Source organism: Podarcis raffonei, chromosome 16 (assembly GCF_027172205.1).
Source record: "Podarcis raffonei isolate rPodRaf1 chromosome 16, rPodRaf1.pri, whole genome shotgun sequence".
NCBI classification, from domain to species: domain Eukaryota; kingdom Metazoa; phylum Chordata; class Lepidosauria; order Squamata; family Lacertidae; genus Podarcis; species Podarcis raffonei.
In genome coordinates this window covers 12,563,211-12,583,734 of record NC_070617.1, presented here as the reverse complement: position 1 = coordinate 12,583,734, position 20,524 = coordinate 12,563,211, and the positions used below count along the sequence as shown (strand labels likewise).

General features: G+C 50.4%; 1 protein-coding gene across 2 annotated transcripts; it reads left to right on the top strand.

Annotated features, from left to right (window-relative positions):
• Window positions 1-395: 395 nt before the first annotated feature.
• Window positions 396-20,192, top strand: OTUB1 (OTU deubiquitinase, ubiquitin aldehyde binding 1). Of its 2 annotated transcripts, XM_053369544.1 has the most exons (8): window positions 471-518; window positions 2,539-2,569; window positions 13,557-13,618; window positions 15,714-15,812; window positions 16,225-16,343; window positions 16,868-16,952; window positions 18,501-18,695; window positions 19,748-20,192. In XM_053369544.1, exons 3-8 carry the CDS (start codon window positions 13,589-13,591, stop codon window positions 19,943-19,945), a joined length of 726 nt encoding a protein of 241 aa, XP_053225519.1. In that variant the 5' UTR covers window positions 471-518; window positions 2,539-2,569; window positions 13,557-13,588; the 3' UTR covers window positions 19,946-20,192. The 2 variants fall into 2 exon arrangements, with proteins under 2 accessions (XP_053225518.1, XP_053225519.1); XM_053369543.1 differs by lacking the exon at window positions 2,539-2,569 and having other exon boundaries at window positions 396-518.
• Window positions 20,193-20,524: the final 332 nt, after the last annotated feature.

The following is a 20,524-nucleotide window of genomic DNA, read 5'->3' as shown; positions in this document are numbered from 1 at the left end:
GAGCAGGGCAAACATTGACTACAACCCGTTGTTTCCTACTCCACCTTTTAAACTAATCGATAGACACAGCTGTGCATATTGATTTGTCGTTTTTAAAAACGAAAGCAAGAAACAGCGATGCTTTGTGAAGTCATTTTGCGACCCATCCATGCAGGGAGAAGGAGGAGGAGTCGCGGCCAGGGGTGACGTCATAGCCGGGCGCACGTGCTGCGGATTGTTGTGATGACGTCACAGCAGCAGCGTGATTTTTAAAAAAATTTTTTAAAAAAAGATTTCCTAGCTGGGGAAGAAGATAAGGTGGGTGGATTTGAGAGAAGGCGGTGCTTCCCAATTAGCGTGTGTCCATGGATGTGAAGAGCGGGTAGCGGTTGCTAGGAAAGAGAGGGCGAGAGAGAGAGAAGTGCTTCCGGTGTCCCCCGAAAGCAACCCGGAAGCGCTTCTCTGCGGGGTTGCAAGCGCGAAGATGGCGGCGGAGGAGCCTCAGCAGCAGCCGGAGCCCCTCGGCGGGGACACGGACGGTAATGGCGGGCGGGGCGGGGGAGCCTCCCTCGGGGTCGCCGGCGGCGGGACGGGGAGTGCGCAGGCGCGGCTTCCTTTCCCTCCGTGGCAGCGTCGCTTCCCGCCTCTGAGGGAGAAGCTCTCTCATTCCAGCAGCAGCAGCCGCAGCAGCACCTCCTTCCCTCCCTCCTTCCCTGCCTGGCCCAGAGCAGAAACGTGCTTGGCCGCCCTCTCCTCCCGAGGAGGCCTCGCGGTCTCTTGGGCAACGGTGCCCGAGCGCTGCCGCCGAGGGGACCCCGTCCTTCCGCCTCCGGTCGCCATGGCAACGGCGCCCCCTCCGTCCTCTCTGGCCCCGCCTCTTCTCTCTCCCCCCTCCCCCCACCTCTGAGCAGGACGGGGGAGGCACATCGTCCAAAGCCAGGCTTCTCACTCCCACATGGGCTTCCATAGAAACGCTCCTCTGGCCCCCAGGGAAAAAAACACCTGGAGGGAAAGGGAGCATTTTTGCACTTAAGGGCTTTATTATTATCCTCTCCCCACGCAGAATTCCTCAATCCTTAAATGTACGGAATTGTAAAGTCGGAAGGGGTCACGAGGGTCATCCAGTCCAACCCCCAGCAATTAAAGAATATTTTGCCCAAAGTGGGGCTCGAACCCACGACCCTGAGATTAAGGGTCTCGTGCTCTACCGAATGAGCTGCTCAAGCCCATCTCCGCTCTTGCCTAAAAACAATTATTACTATATATTTTTTTATATATATTTCGACTGTGTCAGACCAACACGGCTACCTACCTGAATCTAGAACAATTATTCCTGTTAGTGTGCTGTCAACGTACCTGTTGGAATGAATCAAAATTGATAAAAGGGTTGGACTTCTGTGCACACTTCCCTAATGGTCACAACCACCCACACCCACCCACCCTGCTGAAGGTAGCGGAGGTTAATTTTGAGGAAGCAAGTGTAAGTTCATGCTGCAAGGAATGGCTGTAACTCAATGGTAGAGCGTCTGCTGCAGAAATCCCAGGTCCAACTCCCAGTCTCTCCAGGTGGGGCCGGGAGAGATTTCTGCCTGAAACCTGCCTGTCATTGTAGACAATACTGAGCTAGATAGACCAAAGTGTCGACTCAGTATAAGGGACCTTTGTATGTTCCAAGGATTGCTTGGAGCTTCAATTAGGGCTGAGAAACCCATGATTCTTCAGGTGTTGTTGCACTCACAACTCCTCAAGCCCAGCCAGCATGGCAGATGAGTCGGGAATGAGGCGAGTTGTTGTCCAGGGACTTATGGAGGGCCACAGCCCTCCTACCCCTTAGCGTACACATTGAGACCGCAATCCTAAAGACACTGACCTGGGACTGCTTTCTTAGTAAACATGTGCAAGCATTGAGTTCTAAAACTAATTGAAGAAGCAGGGACTTCCTTTGATGTTTGCTAGTGACTGATTATAGAGGAGCAGCCATGTCAATTTTAGCAACACCAACATAGTACATCAATGATTAACTGGATTTATTGTGGCATATGCCACAGCAGAAGGCCAATTTATTAAACACATGAAATTCTATCCTCACTTGCTATACATGATGAATGAATGGGCAAAAATGGTAAACTGGGATCAAAAGGCAACAAGAAGCACGAGGCAATGCCTGTAATATTCTGTTCAAAGCTAAAGATGTGTATGTGAGGACCATTCATAACCGTAGGAGCTGTGTGATAATTAACGTTTCTTGTTTTGCCTATTTAAGACAGGTAGTGAGAGAATCCTGGTTTTGAGCCCAAAAAGAATAGGATCAAACTTACTGATAAGATCCTAGTGACGCCTTAAAGATGAATGTATTTATTGTTGGAGAAGTGTTCATAAACTTGAGCCCACTTGATGCACCCAGTGAAGTGCCTCAAAAATTTATGCCATAGTAAACCTGCTCATCTTTAAGTCGCCACACAGGACAATTCCTCTCCCTCATTCTAACATTTACACATTTTTAAAAATACTGTTACCCCTTAAAATTGAAGAAACATAACAACTTGCGTATTTCATCAGATGCTGATTGAGAATTCCAGCTGTTGACGTAATAAGTAATATCTGAAAGTTCCTGCTCTTTTAATAAAATCATTCTAAACAGTAAAGCTGCAACTGGACCTTAATAATAATAATAATGGAGACTAACACCAAAAGCCTTATGTTACCTATGTGTGCATGGTGCAATACATTTTCTTTTGGTAAACAAAATATAGGTCTACATTCCCAATATGTTTACAATCTGTCAATGGGGAAGGAGAGAGGAATGTAGTGTGGAATGAAATAGGAGCAATGCACTTACCGTATTTTTCGCTCTATAGGACGCACTTTATCCCCTCCAAAAATTAAGGGGAAATGTGTGTGCGTCCTATGGAGCGAATGCAGGCTCCTTGGCTTCAGTGATAGCAACGCGAAGCCTCTGAAGCGCAGAGGGAGGGCTCCCTCCGCGCTCCGGAGGCTTCGGGTTGCTTTTGCTGAAGCCGGGAGAGCAAGACTCTCCTGGCTTCAGCGAAAGGAACCCGAAGCCTCCAGAGCGCAGCACAAGTTCCCGCTGCACTCCAGAGGCTTCAAGCGGCTATCCCTGAAGCCTTTGGAGTGCAGCGGGAACTCGCGCTGCGCTCCAGAGGCTTCGGGTTCCTTTTGCTGAAGCCAAGAGAGCAAGACTCTCCTGGCTTCAGCAGAGAGGGAAAGCTGTGCAGCGTTCCTTCAGCCAAGCAGGAGGTGAAATGGAAGGGGCTCTGTTTCTCCTGCCTCTTTGCTGAAAGGGTGCTGAGCAGAGAGGGGGAGAATTTTTTTTCTTGTTCTCCCCTTCTAAAACAAGGTGCATCTTATGGTCGGGTGCGTCCTATAGAGCGAAAAATACTATATTTTCTTAAGCAGGATCAGAATTGGGAACGAATATTATGGCATTAAACCAAAGGTTTAATAGAAATTCTGAGTTTTGAGAGGAGATATGACGGGAGATCTAATATATGTTCAGGAAGGGAGTAATTAGCATGTGAGGTAGCAAAGAAAAATGGGCAGAGATGTGTTTTAACAGAGATCTTTATGGATGGTAGAATTCACTTTTGGTCCAATACTATTGCAGTTTCTCTCTTCCCATCTCTACTGATCTTTTAACAGCAGCCTAACACAGGCAGAAATGTAGGGGTAGAATTTCACACCTACCCCCAACCACACATGTTAGCTCCTTTCCAGGAGAAGAGGAGAGGAACGGCCGCCTTTAGCACCAGCTAGGGCAGGGGTGCCCAAACTTTTTTCAAAGAGGGCCAGATTTGATGGAGTGAACATGTGTGAGAGTCGAGCCGACCAAAGTTTTTTTTTTAGGATTGAAGTGGTTGAGCTTTTTTTAGGATTGAAGTTGTGATGGGATGATGAGCTGCTTGTGCGTAAAATCCTAATCCCTCAGAGTTTGGCTAAGTCCCCAAACCTCTGTCTGTGATGGAGCTCCTTAAACATGACTCCATCAATCGCTCGTTGAATCGGACAGTGGGCGTTTACGGAACTTCTTCCAGCATAAAAGCTCCTTAACGGAAACGCGTCTTCTGGACTCTCGGCGTGACAGTTTCCGCCGAGGAGTGGGTGTCCCTACAGGAGGTCCTGAAATCTCCCCGCTGCTCCCGCTTGAAGTGTCTCTGAGCCCTCCCTCCGACTCACTTTCCCTTGGAACTCCACTTCTCCCCCTGCTGGTCCCCTCCTCCGCTGAATGGTCTCTCTCACCCTCCATGAGCCCTTTCACCTCCTTAGTCTCAGATGGCAGTTCCCTGACATCCACCTCCCCTCCAGGGCCCCCTTCACCCCCTTCCCTCCCCTCCTCTGCGGGAGGCGAGGGAGCAAAACCCCTGAAGGAACCTCCCTCATCTTCCGAAGTTTCGAACACTTCCCTCCACCTTTTGCTGTCTCCGGTTTCCAAGTACTCCTCCTCATCGGAGTCTGTTCCTCCTTCCAACTCCGATTCCCTGAATCCCTCCAGTTCCTCCTCATCGTCGGTGGTGCCAAAGTACTCCCTCCGAAACCTCGCTACTGGCTGAGGTTTCCTGGGGAACCTTTGGTGGAACGTTTCGATCAAGATCTCGTCACGGACCTCCTCTGCCTTCACCCAGGTGTTTTCCGACTCCGGTTCCCCTTCCCACGCGACCAAATACTCCACCTGATTACCCTTCCACCTGGAGTCGATGATTTCCGCCACATGGTTGCGGCTTTCCCTTTCTTCTATGGCTGGCCCCCGTGTGGATACCCCTTCACCTTCCCCCCTGTATGGTGACAGTAATGACCTGTGGAATACTGGGTGCAGTTTCATGTGGTTCGGTAACCGGAGTCTGAACGCCACTGGGTTGACCTGTTGGATGACCTCAAATGGTCCCAATCTTTTGGGTCTCAATTTCTTGCAACCCCCCTTGAACGGCAACCCTTGGGTTGATAGCCAGACCCGACTCCCCACCCTAATTGTTTCACCTTCCCTTCTGCTCTTGTCTGCCTGCCTCTTATATTCTTCCTTGGCCCTTTCTAAGTTGAGTTGGAGTTGACGATGGATCGCTTCCATTTCTTCTACAAAAAGTTCCGCGGCCGGAACACTCCATCTTTCCCCTCCTTCCCCTGGAAACGCCCTGGGGTGGCACCCATAATTAGCCAAAAAGGGGCTCATCCCGGTGGACACATTCTCAGCATTATTGTAAGCAAATTCCGCTAGCGCCAACTTTTCGACCCAATCGTTCTCTCTGTCATTGACATAACACCTCAGGTATTGTTGGAGAATACCGTTTGCTCTCTCCGCCTGCCCATTGGTCTCAGGGTGCCTGGCAGTCGAAAAGTTGACCTCTACGTGCAATAAGCTCATAAGTTTCCTCCAGAATCTGGACGTGAACTGTTTCCCTCTGTCGGAAACCACCCTCAAGGGGGCGCCATGCAGTCTGAAAATATGTTCTACAAACAATTTCGCTGTTTCTTCCGCCGTGACTGCATGTGAGCAAGCTACAAAGTGACCCATCTTAGTTAACAGGTCTACTACGACTAGTATGGCGGTTTTCCCCTGGGATTTGGGCAGATCAGTCATAAAATCTATCGACACCGCCTCCCACGGTCGTTCTGGTGTGGGTAACGGTTCTAATAACCCCGCTGGTGCCCGCCTTTCTCCTTTGGCTCTCTGGCATTGGTCACACCTTCTCACATACTCCCGTACATCCTCCCTCACCTTGGGCCACCAAAACTCCCTGGTCACCAACCACATGGTCTTGTGTTGCCCAAAATGCCCCGCTGTGGGATTGTCGTGCAGCTGTTTGAGTACTCTCCCCCTCAATTCCCCTTCGGGTATATATAGCGCCCCTCTGTAATACAATGCCCCGTTTCTTTCTTCAAAACCCCCGGGGTCTTCTCCCTCTCTCCTTAGACCTCTGAGCTTGTCCTGGGCGTACTCATCATTTACCGTTCCCTCTACCAGTTCTCTTTGCCCCACCCAGGCCGCACCACACACCCAGTGGTCCTCTGGGATAATATGTCTCTCTTCCGGCGCTCCCTCCCCCTCCAAATATTCAGGTTTGCGAGAGAGAGCGTCCGCTCTGATGTTTTCTGGACCTGGCACATAGCAAATTTCAAAATGGAATTTGGAGAACTCCTGGGCCCATCTCACTTGTCGTTGGTTGAGCACCCGTGCCGTTCTCCAATACTCCAAATTCTTGTGGTCCGTACACACTTGCACCTTATGTTGTGCGCCAATTAGTAAGTGTCTCCATCTCCGGAACGCTTCGTGAATGGCGAGTAGTTCTCGGTCATATACCGTGTAGTTCCTCTCGGATTTGTTCAGCTTACGCGAAAAGAAGGCACACGGTCTCCATTCCGACTTATTGCTCCCTGGCTGAAGCAGCACCGCCCCCACCGCCCGGTCTGAGGCATCAGTTTCCACTCTCATGGGTTTTTGTAAATCCACATGCAGGAGCTGTTCTTCCGAAGCGAATGCCCTTTTCAATTCCTCAAAAGCATGCTCCGCCTCCGCCGTCCAAACGAATTTCTTCTTGCTGCTTAGACAGTCCGTGATGGGAGCCGTTAAGTGGGCAAAGTTCTTGATGAATTTACGGTAAAAGTTCCCAAACCCTAAGAACCTTTGCACATCTTTTTTCGTTTTCGGTGTCTTCCATTCCAGCACCGCCTGGACCTTCCCTGGATCCATGGCTAATCCCTTGTCTGATAAGCGGTACCCCAGGAATTCCACCTCCTTGGTGTGGAACTGACACTTCTCCAATTTCACCCACAACTGGTTTGCTTGCAGCTGGCTCAGCACTTCCCTGACATCCTTTACATGCTGCTCCTCATTCTCTGAATATATCAGCACGTCATCGAGGAAGGCCACGCAATTCTTGTAGAGCAAAGGTCCCAGTACGTGGTTCATGAGCGATTGAAAACAGGCGGAGCCTGATTGTAATCCGAATGGCATAACGAGATATTCAAACGCCCCCAAAGGGGTGAACATGGTGGTTTTCCATTCATCCCCCTTCTTTATTCGTATCAGGTTGTATGCTCCTCTCAGGTCCAGTTTCGTGAATATCTTTCCCTTCCTCACCCTGGTCAAAATGTCATCAATCCTGGGCATGGGGAAAGTCACTGGTTCTGACACGGCATTTAGGGCCCGGTAGTCCACGACCAATCTCGGTTTATCCGTGTTTTTTTTGTCCACAAAAAACACTGGGCTCCCCCCCACCGCTCTGGACTCTCTGATGAAGCCCCTCTTCAGGTTTTTATCAATAAACTCCCTTAACTCCTGCATTTCCCTGTCTGACATGGCGTACAGCTTGCCCACGGGGAGCTGGGCCCCAGGGACCAGATTAATTTGGCAGTCAAAGTCTCTGTGCGGTGGTAATTTATCTGCTTCCCTTTCACTGAAGACCTTGCTCAGGTCAGCGTATTGTTTGGGCACCTTCCCTTTGTCCGCCACTTCTGTCCCTGCTAGAGAGGCTTTTGCCCCTTCTGGCACCTTTCCCTCTCTGCAGTGTTCCAGACAATGTGCTGACCCAAAGGAGACCACTCTCTGATGCCAGCCCACTAGCGGGTCATGCAACGCTAGCCAGCTCATTCCCAAAATGACTGGAGCCCCTCCCAGGGTGGCTACATTGAACGCTATCCTCTCAGTGTGCCTGGCCACCCTCATAACCATTGGGACGGTTTGTAGGCTGACTTCTCCTCCCAGCAGCTCCCTCCCATCGATCGTGGTGACCTGCAGGGGGTTGCTTAAAGGGAGTGTCTGTATCTGGTGTTCAGCTGCAAACTCCTTGCTCATAAAATTACAGGAGCTGCCTGAGTCCAGCAGCGCCTTAGTCTTTAGTGGGTATCCGTTTGCCAGCTCTAGCAACACCTCTATTACTAGGGCTGGTCTTGGAGGTTCCGGAGTGGGCACTTTTACTGCTCCTTGGCCTGTCTGCAGTGCCCTGACAGAGGCAGACAGGCGTTGGCTTTTACTGGCTCCTGGACTTCCTCCTCCTTCCCCCCAACAGCTCCAGCCATCCCTTGCCATTCCTTTCTTTGCGGGCAGACTCTGGCAAAGTGACCTGGCTGCTGGCAGAGATAACATTTCTTGGCGCTCTTTCCCTCCTTCTTCCTCCCTTCACTGGGATTTGAAACTGCGCGCGTGCGCGCTGTTCCAACTTCCATCGGCTCTCCTGGCGGGAAACTTGGTTCTGGAATCTCTGGAATGCGGAAATCCCTCCAACGCTCTCCTTTCCCCTCCCGCTTCTCCAAGGCTCTTGCCTCCTGGCGTGCTCCAATGGTCAGCGCTGATTTGGTCAGCTGGTCCATAGACTCCGCCCTGGGCGCCCGGGAAAGTTCATCTTTCACCGCCGAAGAAAGCCCCTCTTCAAAGAGCATTTGAATGGGTTCCGCCGAAAGGTCCCACCCCAATCTATGTATCAACATTGTAAACTCAGTCCAGTACTCACGAACCGATCGGCTCCCCTGTTTGCACGCCATCAATTGTCTGCGCACCAGCCCCTGTTCAATCTCGCTGGAAAACATCAAATCCATGGCGCGAAAAAACTTCCTCGCGTCCTTCAGCATGTCACTATTCCCTGCCATCAGGGGTCTGACCCAATCTCTCGCCCCTCCTTCGAGATGGCCAATCACAAACGCCACTCTCGATGCCTCGTCGGGAAAGTCATTAAACTGCAGTTCAAGAGCATACTGCATCTCTGTCCTAAAGGCTTGGTAGTTCCTGGGGTCCCCCCCAAACTTCTGCACCATTCCTGGCATCTTTCTTGCTAGTGTAGCGCCTTTTGCCTTTTCTGCATCCTGCGCCCTCCTTTCTTCTAGCCTCGCCGTTTGCATTGCTAGCTGGAGTTCCAACACTCTGTACCTTTCTTCCAGGCTTGGACCCTCTCCAGCTCCTGCTGCTCCTCCGGCTCCGGCTGGGTTACTCATGATGCCTCTCTGCACAAGCTGCTTTCAGAGACTGTCCGATTGCTGTGATGGGATGATGAGCTGCTTGTGCGTAAAATCCTAATCCCTCAGAGTTTGGCTAAGTCCCCAAACCTCTGTCTGTGATGGAGCTCCTTAAACATGACTCCATCAATCGCTCGTTGAATCGGACAGTGGGCGTTTACGGAACTTCTTCCAGCATAAAAGCTCCTTAACGGAAACGCGTCTTCTGGACTCTCGGCGTGACAGTTTCCGCCGAGGAGTGGGTGTCCCTACAGGAGGTCCTGAAATCTCCCCGCTGCTCCCGCTTGAAGTGTCTCTGAGCCCTCCCTCCGACTCACTTTCCCTTGGAACTCCACTTCTCCCCCTGCTGGTCCCCTCCTCCGCTGAATGGTCTCTCTCACCCTCCATGAGCCCTTTCACCTCCTTAGTCTCAGATGGCAGTTCCCTGACAGAAGTGGTTGAGCCGGATTAGGCCCCCCAAACAAACTTTGGGCATGCCTGAGCTAGGGTAAAACAAAAGGTAACAAATATTCCACTGAATAGCCTCTTCATAAGATGTACCTCCCCACTTTCCTGCCTCACTTGTGCTTGCTGCCTTCCTCCTCCATGCACACACATCATGAAACTACCCACCCCAAACATTCATTCATTTGATCTCCCACTTCACACACTGCTCCATGGATCTTGCATGTCCAAACTTTAGGGATTAAACCCACAACTGCCCCTCTTCTGAGGTAAGACAGGGGTGAGTTGACATGTGGCTTTCCGGATGGTGTTAGACTTCTTCTCCCCCTGTCAACATGGTTGATGGTCAGGGATGAAGGGAGCTGGAGTTCTGACAACATCTGGTGGCTTAGCCAGTCCTGCTTTAAACTCTCCTCCTGCCTTTCTCCCAAAATGATCCAGGGGACAGCTCCAGGTAAGAGCCCCAAACAAAGCTGATCCCCTTCTGTCCGTATACATACTTTGTTCCTCTTCTAATCATCCTTCCTCTCCGCAAACTTCTCCTTTGCTATTTTAAAGAAACAATTACTCCTCTTCACACTGGGTTGGAAATATCCCTTTCCCTGTTGAGAAACTGCCTCATTGGCAACACTTTGAGATTTCTGTATACTTTTACTTGGTGTGTACAATCCCTCTGCACCAAAGCACTCTTAACCTGCACATCTATTGTCTCTTAGGCAGTGCTGCCCAGTTTGCATACGTTGAATTCCTGTGCAGTATGAAAAAAATAATATTTGTGCATTGTCATGTTGGGGAACCGGTAAGGGATGCAGAGGGATAGGATCTCTGCCTAATGAACAATCAGTGCCAAGTCAGCTTCCCTTTGGAATCCAGGCCTCCTCTGCCATGGTGAGAGAATCCACATTCTCAAAAAAACCCAACCACGGACCCTTGTCTGTGTTTGAGAGAATCTATTGCTCTGGTGGGGAACCTGATGTGAACATAGGAAGCTGCCATTGGTTCATCCAGCTCCGTATAGTTTACACTGACTGGCAGTGGTTCTACCGGGTGTTGTTCTGGAGATGTTTCCAGCCCTACCTGGAGATGCTAAGGATTGAGCCCCAGACCTTCTGTGCTCAATCACTGAGCTACAGTTTCCCAAATGTCGGGTTGAAACTTCCCCTGTTCTTGACCGCTGGAGAGCTGGAGTCCAACAACAAGAGCAGGGCCACAGGTTCTCCAGAAGGTGTCTGCATTCAGACTCCACCCCCTCCAGGTGCCTGGGAACCCCATTTTGGTTGATGTGATAATCCCTCCCAGAATGAGACACTCTCGCCCTGGAATGAACTTTGCTTTATTATCGCTCATCTGCTTTGACAGTTTCTTCTGACAGTTCCGCCTTTCTGACAGCATGTCCCCCTTTAAAATGGAATCTTGATTGAGTGCATCTTCATATATGTTGTGTAAGAAGTGCCTGAAGTCGCAGTTGGTTCAGGGCCAGGTTGCCAACATGTTAAGTAGCCCTGGACATGGGCTTTTAAGTGGACTCACACAAAGAAAATTAAGCATCTTGAGCTTTCTCCACTTTTCTTTCCCAAGAAAAGCTCGGTCTCTGCGTCAAAGGCACCTGAGAAGGGCCAATAGAGTTGGCAACTCTAGGCAGGGAAAGGGTGGACATGCCCGTGGTGTGGGCTGTTGTGTTCTTTTACCCTTCATCTTGTACCTTGCTGATTGTAAATCAGAGCATGAATTTTGCTTGCTATAGCTGCCTGCCTCTGTTGGCAACCGGAAGAGCCCCTGATCGCCAAATTTATTCCTGTTGGGGCTCGCAAGCTCCTACTTACCGTATTTTTCGCACCATAGGACGCACTTTTTCCCCTCCAAAAATGAAGGGGAAATGTGTGTGCGTCCTATGGTGCGAATGCAGGCTTTCGCTGAAGCCTGGAGAGTGAGAGGGGTCGGTGCGCACCGACCCCTCACGCTCTCCAGGCTTCGCACACCTCTCTGCAAGCAGCGGGAGCCCAGCGCTGTGCTCCCGCTGCTTGCGGAGAGTTGCCTGCATGCTCAGGCCTGCACGCGCTGAGCTCAGCGCGTCCAGGCTTCGCGGACCTCTCCGCAAGCAGCGGGAGCGCTCCCGCTGCTTGCGGAGAGTTGCCTGCATGCTGAAGCCTGCGCGCGCTGAGCTCAGCGCGTCCAGGCTTCGCGGACCTCTCCGCAAGCAGCGGGAGCGCTCCCGCTGCTTGCGGAGACTTGCCTGCATGCTGAAGCCTGCGCGCGCTGAGCTCAGCGTGTCCAGGCTTCGCGGACCTCTCCGCAAGCAGCGGGAGCGCTCCTGCTGCTTGCGGAGAGTTGCCTGCATGCTGAAGCCTGCGCGCGCTGAGCTCAGCGTGTCCAGGCTTCGCGGACCTCTCCGCAAGCAGCGGGAGCGCTCCCGCTGCTTGCGGAGAGTTGCCAGCATGCCGAAGCCTGGGCGCGCTGAGATCAGCGCGCCCAAGCTTCGCGGACCTCTCCGCAAGCAGCGGGAGCGCTCCCGCTGCTTGCGGAGAGTTGCCAGCATGCCGAAGCCTGGGCTTCGCGGACCTCTCAGCAAGCAGTGGGAGCGCTCCCACGGCTTGCAGAGAGCTGCCTGTTTGGGGGCTGGGGTCGGGGGAAGCTCGAGCTTCCCCCGCCCCAGCCCCGCGCCTGGGGGGGAAATAATTTTTTCCCCTTTATTTCCCCCCCAAAAAACTGGGTGCGCCCTATGGTCCGGTGCGCCCTATGGTGCGAAAAATACGGTAATAATGGGATACTATTTCCAGACCCTGAAAATAGCTTCTCTCTTCCTTGCTGCTCTCTTGAATCACACTTGCCCCTTCGGAGTTGTGTGTCAACCATTTGACCCAGATTGCATGGTAATATACATTGGGTGTCCCCCCCCCTTTCCTAAACAAGTCCTGCACGTAGCTCCTGCCCTTTGAGGATTCGTTAACTCATCTTTTGCCAAGAAAATCTGGCCTGAGTGTTGGCTGATCCAGTTTTGGAAGGAAGTCTGGAGTAAATTGACTCCAATTCCACTACCTTTCTGTGGTCTGGGAGGGAAGAGGTTCAGGGTGTGGGGGTAGGCAGGGAGGTGAAGCCTGCAAAACCAACTGCATGAGAAAGAGTTGCAGTTGTGAGTCCCAGCCTCACTGCGGTAGCATCCTAGCAGGCTGGGAGCTGGGACACCTCTCTGGATGATGTATGATATGGAACTGGCCCAGATCAGGTTTCCTGATTTTTCTGCAGCGTTGGCAGCTGCTGTGAGCAATTGATGCTGCTGGAGGAAGCAGCTGAGAACCTGCACTGCCTGTCTTACAAAGCAGATAAAAACTTCCGCACAGCAGGCTGCGGTGTTACTATTTTCCTTTTTTTTTTGTAGTGGTGTGCAGCTGCTTGGGTTTCTGCAGCAACTGGGCCTCTCTCTCTCTGCCTTTTCAAATGGATACCCCGCTGGAGCCTGGCTGTAAAAGGGAGGCAGCGTCAGCGTCTGTTGTTGCAAAAACATGGTACCCAATGCAGCTTGTCATGCTAATAAGGCGGGGATGGGCCACTTGCTCAGCCCTGGGGGCTCTGTGTCGGAAGCGTGGTTGCGGGCACAAGAGCTGCGGTGAAGGTGCGATGGCATTGCATGTCCTTGAACATAAACCGGCATAGCTTCGTTTGCGAGGGTGTCTTCTTTTTTTCCGTTTTGTATTTGATGAGGCTAAGCTTTAGATTTGGCGGTTTAAAGCTGTGTGCTTCCTGCAGTTCTGAAACACTGCCCTGCAGAGGTTTTAAAGTGTGATGAGATGTTGCGATCAGGACCATAAAGTACCCTGTATTGTACAAGAAGAGATGTGCTGAATGATAAGAATTAATTAATTGACCCTTGTCTGCTCTAGAGATGTCAAAATCAATTGCAGCTGAAAATTGTAATAGGCTTAGCTCTCTCTCTCTAATTGCTGTCTTGCTTCTGATCCTTTGACTTTGTTGTCATTATTGTATTTTCAAGCCCTGAGGACTAGGAACTTAGGCATCGTTTTTGTCTTGAGCCATACTGTGAAAAAGCAAATTTTATCTTTGTGTGTGTGTGTGTGTGTGCCAGAAGATCATTGTTAATGCTGTCAAGACTGCACTGGTGCAAAGGGACCTTTCTCAACTTCATTATTACCTTTTCTCTCTTTTTTCCCCTCCCGCAGGAGTGAATTGCTTGGCCTATGATGAAGCCATAATGGCACAGCAGGATCGAATTCAGCAGGAGGTGAGCCCTTGTGAACATAAGAGGTTGGCCTGTGTGGTCCTGCCTGCTTTGTGTTCGGCTGCATGAGCAGCAAGCAACCACAAAAAATTGTACCCGTTCATTCAGATTCACAGCCCATCCCGTCTTACAGATTCCAACTGTGTACAGATGTGCTGGACTTAACATTGTACTCCTTCCGTTGTCACATCCTAGAATATCTCCGGAAAGCTCGGTAGCAGCCTGATGAGACTAACCCTGTGATTCCCAAGTAATCGCAACATGCGTGAAACTAACGGCTGGTTCACAAATGCACCTACATTCCTCCTTGATTTCTCTGTGCTTGATAACTGGAGCTGGCTCTGCGGTGCTGGCTCCCTTAAAGCTCTGCGTTAAGCAGAGTGAAACTCTGGGATTCACTCCCCATAAGAAGCAGCAATGGCCACCAATTTGGATTACTTTAAAAGAGGACTAGACAGATTCATGGAGGATAAGGCTATAATGGCTGCTAACCCTGATGGCTTGATCCTGCAGCCAGGCTCTTACGATCCATTGCATTCTTTTCTGTGGTGTTGCGCCTGGGATGGCTGCTTCACACATTCCAGTCAGGGCAAGCTAGTTGATTTTCATTGAATTGTAAAGTTGGAATTCATCTAGTCCAACCCCCTGCAATGCTGGACCATGCAGCTGTCCTTTACAGGGGATCGAACCTGCAACCTGGGCATCATCAGCACCATGCTATGCAGGCCCAATTTTCAAATAGCTAAGGCAGGTTTGGAGACCCTTTGGCCCTCTAGATACTGCTGAGCTATAACCCCCACCACCCCTGTTCCTAAGCTACGCTTGTGGGCCTGATGAGAGTTGTAGCTCAGGTCCAAAAATTCCCCACGCCTGTCCTAAGGGGAAGTTCTTGTTTTTAAATTGGTGGGGGGTGGGGGAGGCCAGTGGTGAGCAGGGCTGGAGGCAAAGAGGTGGGCAATGCCAAAGGCAGAGGTGAACGGAGCAATGGATGTGACTCTTGAGTAGAAAGACCTTCTAGTCATGGAGAAGGCAATGGTCTCTCTTAGCTTGTGAACATCAAAGCAAGCAAGAACCATTCTCACAGTTCAAGGATGCTGCATTGGAGGATGGCTTGGGTGAGGGAGGTGTGGCCCCTTCACAGTCCTGAGGGCCAGATAGGGAGGTCCTGGGCCAAGGCTCCACACCCCTGCTTTAAATGGAAGTTTCCAGCTTCCTGATTAATGTATTTTGCAAAGAGGCTGTAGAAATAAGGGTTGATGATGCGAGTGAACTGTGTTGAAGCAAGCTATCGGCTAGCTTTGCAGAGCCTCTTTTATTGGCAAAAATCAACAGTTGGAAAGCAGTAGTGAAACCACTCTGAACTTTAACATATTTCCAGCAAAGCACATTTCCAGCCTTAGCAATACACGTGTCAACAGGTGCTCTCCCCAAAAGCTCCCCTGATACTTGATAACGTCTGCTTTACTCGTCATGCTCCAGCCAAGCGATAGGTCTAAGCAAGCAGTTTGCGAAAGGACAAAAGGTCAAGGGAAAAACCCTATCTTCCAGCCAAGAAGGCAAAAGGTCAGAGAAAGCAAGCGTAACGCTCCCAGAAATGCTGTGGCATATCTTTCTGCGAGGTTTGCCTTCGCAATATGGAGCATTACCCCTACATTGGCATGGACAGAATTGGGTTGCTGCAACAACAGAACTGTGTCTACTTGCAATAAAAGCAAGCCTTTATACCCCCGGGACCGTAATTCAGAACATCTGGTTATGAAGCCCCATGTAGCCCCTGCAGCTCAAGAGGGAAATTTTGCTTACTGTTGGAACTTCTAAACAATCCTCCATTTCTATGCTGAATGCTGAGAGCGGGGCTCCCCTCTTCTGGGCTTGGTTTCTACTTGGAGTACAGAGGAGAGCCAGTTCACTCCATCCTCCTCTGCCAGCCCACTCACTCGCTTGCATACCACTCCTGATCGCCCGTGGCAACCAAGCTGGTGCTTTAAATAAAAGGCTGGTCCTTTTTAAGCTGCCCACCTCCCCCATATGAAAATATGTGTTTCTGTGCTCTCCTTCCTGTTCTGCACCTCTCACGTACCAACCTGCTTCTCTGCAGATAGCCGTCCAGAATCCTCTCGTCTCAGAAAGGATGGAGTTGTCTGTCCTGTACAAGGAATACGCTGATGATGACCACGTCTACCAGCAGAAGATCAAGGTAACAAGGACCACAACCATTCCAGCGCATGGGCTGTGGAGGGCAGCTGAAATGGAGGAATGGGGTGGAGCCCTTCCTCCATGAGGAAAGGGGAACAGCCGTCGCTCAGGGACAGAGCACTGCTTTGCATGCAGGCAGCTCCAGGTTCAATCCCCAGTGGCCTCTCCAGGTAGGGCTGGGGGAGATTCCCTGCCTGAAGCCCTGGGGAGCTGCTGCCAGTCAGTGTAGACAATGCTGAGCTAGATGTACCAGTGGTGTGACTTGGTACAAGGCAGCTTCTGCATCATTGGGGTTCAAGAGGGGAAAGTACCCTGAGGTCTGCTTTTAGAAGACAGGGCATTTATTCTGTTTCTGTCTCTAGGCCACCAAGCCAGTCGGATGCTAACCCACCTCCTCCATTCTCCCTGCACAGGATCTGCTGCAGAAGTATGCATTCATCCGGAAGACGAGGCCAGATGGCAACTGTTTCTATCGGGCATTTGGCTTCTCCCATCTTGAGGCACTCTTGGAGGATGGCAAGGAGCTCCAACGGTAGGACATGCGGGGAGGGGGGAGAGTGAGGTGTGTCTCTGAGATGCTCCTACTTATTTATTGCCTTCCACACATCTCAGTAAAAACAGCTAAACCTTAAAAGCAACGCAGGAAATAAGATCAGATAAATAGAAAAACATTACCAAGTAGACACCCACAACAGAGAGACATTCATCCAGCTGTTGGAGCAAAGATGTCTTCCGTTGTTTCCAGAGAGTGCATCTCAACAGGGATACCGTTCCGCGGAACAGGGGCAGCCACACGGAAAGCCCTGCTCTGAGTTACTGCGGAGGGGGCTTCTGATCTCTCTGGAACTGGAAGGAGAAGCTTCTCTGCAGATCAAAATAACCTACTGGCTACATCTTGGATAAGGGAGTCTCTTGGGATGCAGGGGGGTGGTCAGCGCTGTCAATGAAAGTATACTTGGCAGTTCTCAAACCATTGGGTTATTGGCATTTGCAGTGCAAAGATTCTTGCTTTACTAGAATTACTTATTCTGTACTTGTTTTTTTTACTGTACACAGCTTCAAAGAGGTGGCTGCCAAAAGCAAGGAAGTGTTGGTTTCGCAGGGCTTCACGGAATTCACCATTGAGGACTTCCACAACACGGTAAGCCAGGGTGGGAAACCTCAGGCCAAATGCAGCCTTCTGGTCCTCTCTGCCTGGCCCTTGGGACTCTCCTCAGGCCACACTTCACACCCTCCTTGGAAGTTTTTGCCCTCTATAATTTTTTTTGCCTGTCTGGAATATGTCCTTGAACTCAGATAATGGCCCTTAGTCTCCTGGGTAGAGAGGGGGTTTGTGTGTAAAACCAGCCTACTGTACAAAAGCAATGCAGGTGACTCTCAGCTTACAGAGGGGTTATGTTACAGGGAGTGCATAAAGCCAAAATCAAATATAGTAAAAACACACTGGATGCAATGGCAGGTGCAATTAACAAAGTTCCTTCCCCCCCCAAACACCCATCCACTTTTTGCTCCATTTTTTTAATTGATTGATTGGTTGATTGATTGCTGAGTGCATAACACTGAAAGCATAACTTGCCAGTTACCTGTATTCACATTTGTTGCTCTGTCCACTTTTGCCTCTGGCCCCGCCCACTACTGGCAGGCGTTCCATGGAAGATTGTTTAGAAAGGATTGCAGCTCTTGGGCTGGAAAATATCCCCGACGCCTGTGCTAAGGCCATGAAGGGGAGGGGTGGGGACAGGAAACTTGAGCGATAAGTTTGAGATTGGAAGAATTTGGGAATAAATGGACTTCACTGTCTGTGTTTCACTAGTCACAAACCTCAACCTTTCTTTGTTAGCATGGTGCTGCACTCCATTGTGCACTTCAGTTGCCCCCTTCTGCATCTTTCCAAGTGCAAGTAGTATTGGTGCTTAAAACACACGCGGGCCTCCCAAGTGCCTGTCCAGCCTCCCGGATCCTCTTTGTCTTTGGCAGCAGGTGGCTCCCAGGTGTCTGCTGTTTTATGCCGCTACAGTGGGGCATTCTGGGAAAATCAAAAGGATGGATGGCTCACAAGTGGCTGCTGTAAATCGCGGCTCCAGCGTCACCACAGGGGCCCCTCCCCTGTTGGGGCAGCAAGCAGTACTTTGCCAGGGAGACCCTGGTGCCAGCCGTACCTCCCAAGATACCAGGGGTGGGGAGACCGTCAGGCCCTCCAGATGTTGTTGAAGGGAAGATGGGCATCTGAAGGAACATAGGAAGCCCTTGGTTCTTCTAGCTCTGTGTTGTCTACACTGACTGACAGCAACTCTCCAGGTATTCAGACCAGGAGCCTTTCCCGGTCCTTCCTGGTGCTGCTAGAGCTTGAACCTGGGACCTTCTGTACATCTAGTGAAGATGTTTCTTTCTGCCCAGACTTTCCCAGACCTATAAGATTTCATATGTTTGAGGCCTCTGAACTTGTTTTGCTTGCTATTGTGTGTTTTTGTATTGCTCTCTTTGTGGTTTTAGGTTTGTGTTTTGTTTTAATGATACGTTGTTTGTTTTATATGGCGCACCGCTCAGAGTTTTGAAATATTAATAAATGAGTCTGATGATGTGCCACCAAGTTAAAGCCCTTCCCCACTGTTTCCTCATCACTGGCTTACACAGCCAGCTGTGGGTGCTTTTCTTTGACCTTATCTCTCTCTCTCTTTAATCCCTGTAGTTTATGGATCTGATAGAACAAGTGGAGAAGCAAACCACGGTTTCAGACCTGCTGGCCTCTTTCAACGACCAGAGCACCTCGGATTACCTTGTTGTGTACCTGCGGCTGCTCACTTCTGGGTACCTGCAACGCGAGAACAAGTTCTTTGAGCACTTCATCGAGGGAGGACGCAGCATAAAAGAGTTTTGCCAGCAGGTCAGGAGCGTGGAGGCAGGGGAAGGACATCTCTGAGCCGGATGAGACAAAAATTTTTACACACACACATACACATACACTTTCCATTCACTCCACTGGCCCTTCCTTTCCTCTTGAAGTGACCATTCTGCTTTGGCCATACAGATCTTTCTTGGCAGGGTCTGCGAGTCTGCATAGCTGTAGTTTCCCTATGAAGCTTTCAAACATTTCTGCTTTCCTTTTCTGGGAATCCTAGTTCTAGCACACATTGAAAAGGGGAGGAACATCTAGGTAGAGTCTGCTTAAAACTGGCCGTTGAGAGGGCTCAGTAGTGGCAGACTGCACAAGTCTTGTAAGCAGGCTCTTTCCCTCATTCTGTTGTTTTCACCAGTCATTCAGTTTATTACTTGCCCTTCACCCTGAGGGGTCCCAGGACAAAACTGCTGCCCCAATAATAGGGTGGACCCTAACATAATATGTATCTCAGGGGGAAGAGCATTAGCCCCTTTGCTCCCTGAAGGCCTGCCAACTCCCTCAGGTTAAATAATCAGAGAATGTTCTACTGTACCACAAGTGTGGCAGGAATGAACCGCCCCCCCAAGCAAAGATAGCTTATTTTAAGCAAGGGGTGGCGGCGGCTAACCCATGGACTTCTGGGTATTCAAACACAGGAGCAGTTGGGGTGTTTAGTGTCGTGTGTATCCAGCCTTTGCTGAGGTGAGGATTCTGGTATCTGCATGCGTTCAGTGCGGTTCTCTATCTGGCCCTTGGCCTGCAAGATGCAGCGTGGACAGTCCACCTGGGTGAGATCACTGCATCGAGTACAGAGCTTAGCATCTAGTGTCTTGCTTGGCAACTTTGAAATCTCCAGGTTGCTTTTCTTCATTATTAAAGTTAGGTTTCTAGGACTCATGATCACAGAATAGCTTGGGTGCATGGAATCTGAGAGGGGCTGGTCTGGGCAGGGCAGCTCAGGTGGGGATTTCAGAGCCTTGCAAGGTGCCTTAATCTTTTTCAAGTGGGTACTGTCAAGGGGCGTAAACAGCTCTGTGTGCCTTTCCTCTCTTTTCCAGGAGGTGGAGCCCATGTGCAAGGAAAGCGACCACATCCACATCATTGCGCTGGCCCAGGCTCTCAACGTCTCCATTCAGGTGGAATACATGGACCGGGGTGAGGGCGGCACCACCAACCCCCACATCTTCCCTGAGGGCTCGGAGCCCAAAGTGTATCTACTGTACAGACCGGGACACTACGACATCCTGTATAAATAGAGGAGAGGCGGGGGGAGGCAGTCTGGCCGGTGCACCAAGCCCCCCCCTTCTTCCTCTCTGCCTCGCATTGTCTTTCTCGCCCGTGTTTCCCTGCCCATCCGCCGGGCAGCATCGTCTGTGGTTGTAAATGGTGATTGCTCTTGCTGCCATCTCGCTCACTTGGTTTGTTATTATTATATTTTTCCTCTTTTTTGTTGTTACACTCACACTCTTCTGTGTTTTATTAAAGGGGATGCCGGTGAAACAATCTACCTTGCCTGTAGCTTCTCTCTAGGGCTTTTATGGGGTGGAACCAGTGCTTTTTTTCTAAAAAAAATGTTTAGGGGTACTCTCATTTTGACTCAAGAAAATCACCATTTTATAGTTCAAATCGGGGAAAATAAATACAGTAAATGGACAAAAATACAAAGATTTACAAAATGTTTAGGGGTATGTGTACCTCTGCGTCACCCAGAAAAAAAGCACTGGGTGCAACCTTTCTCTTCCTCCTCTTTTCTGTCCTCATAGAGTGAGCAATGATTGATTTGCTTTGGTACAAACCCCCACCCCAAAAAAGCGAGTGAGCAAGTGATGGTTTTT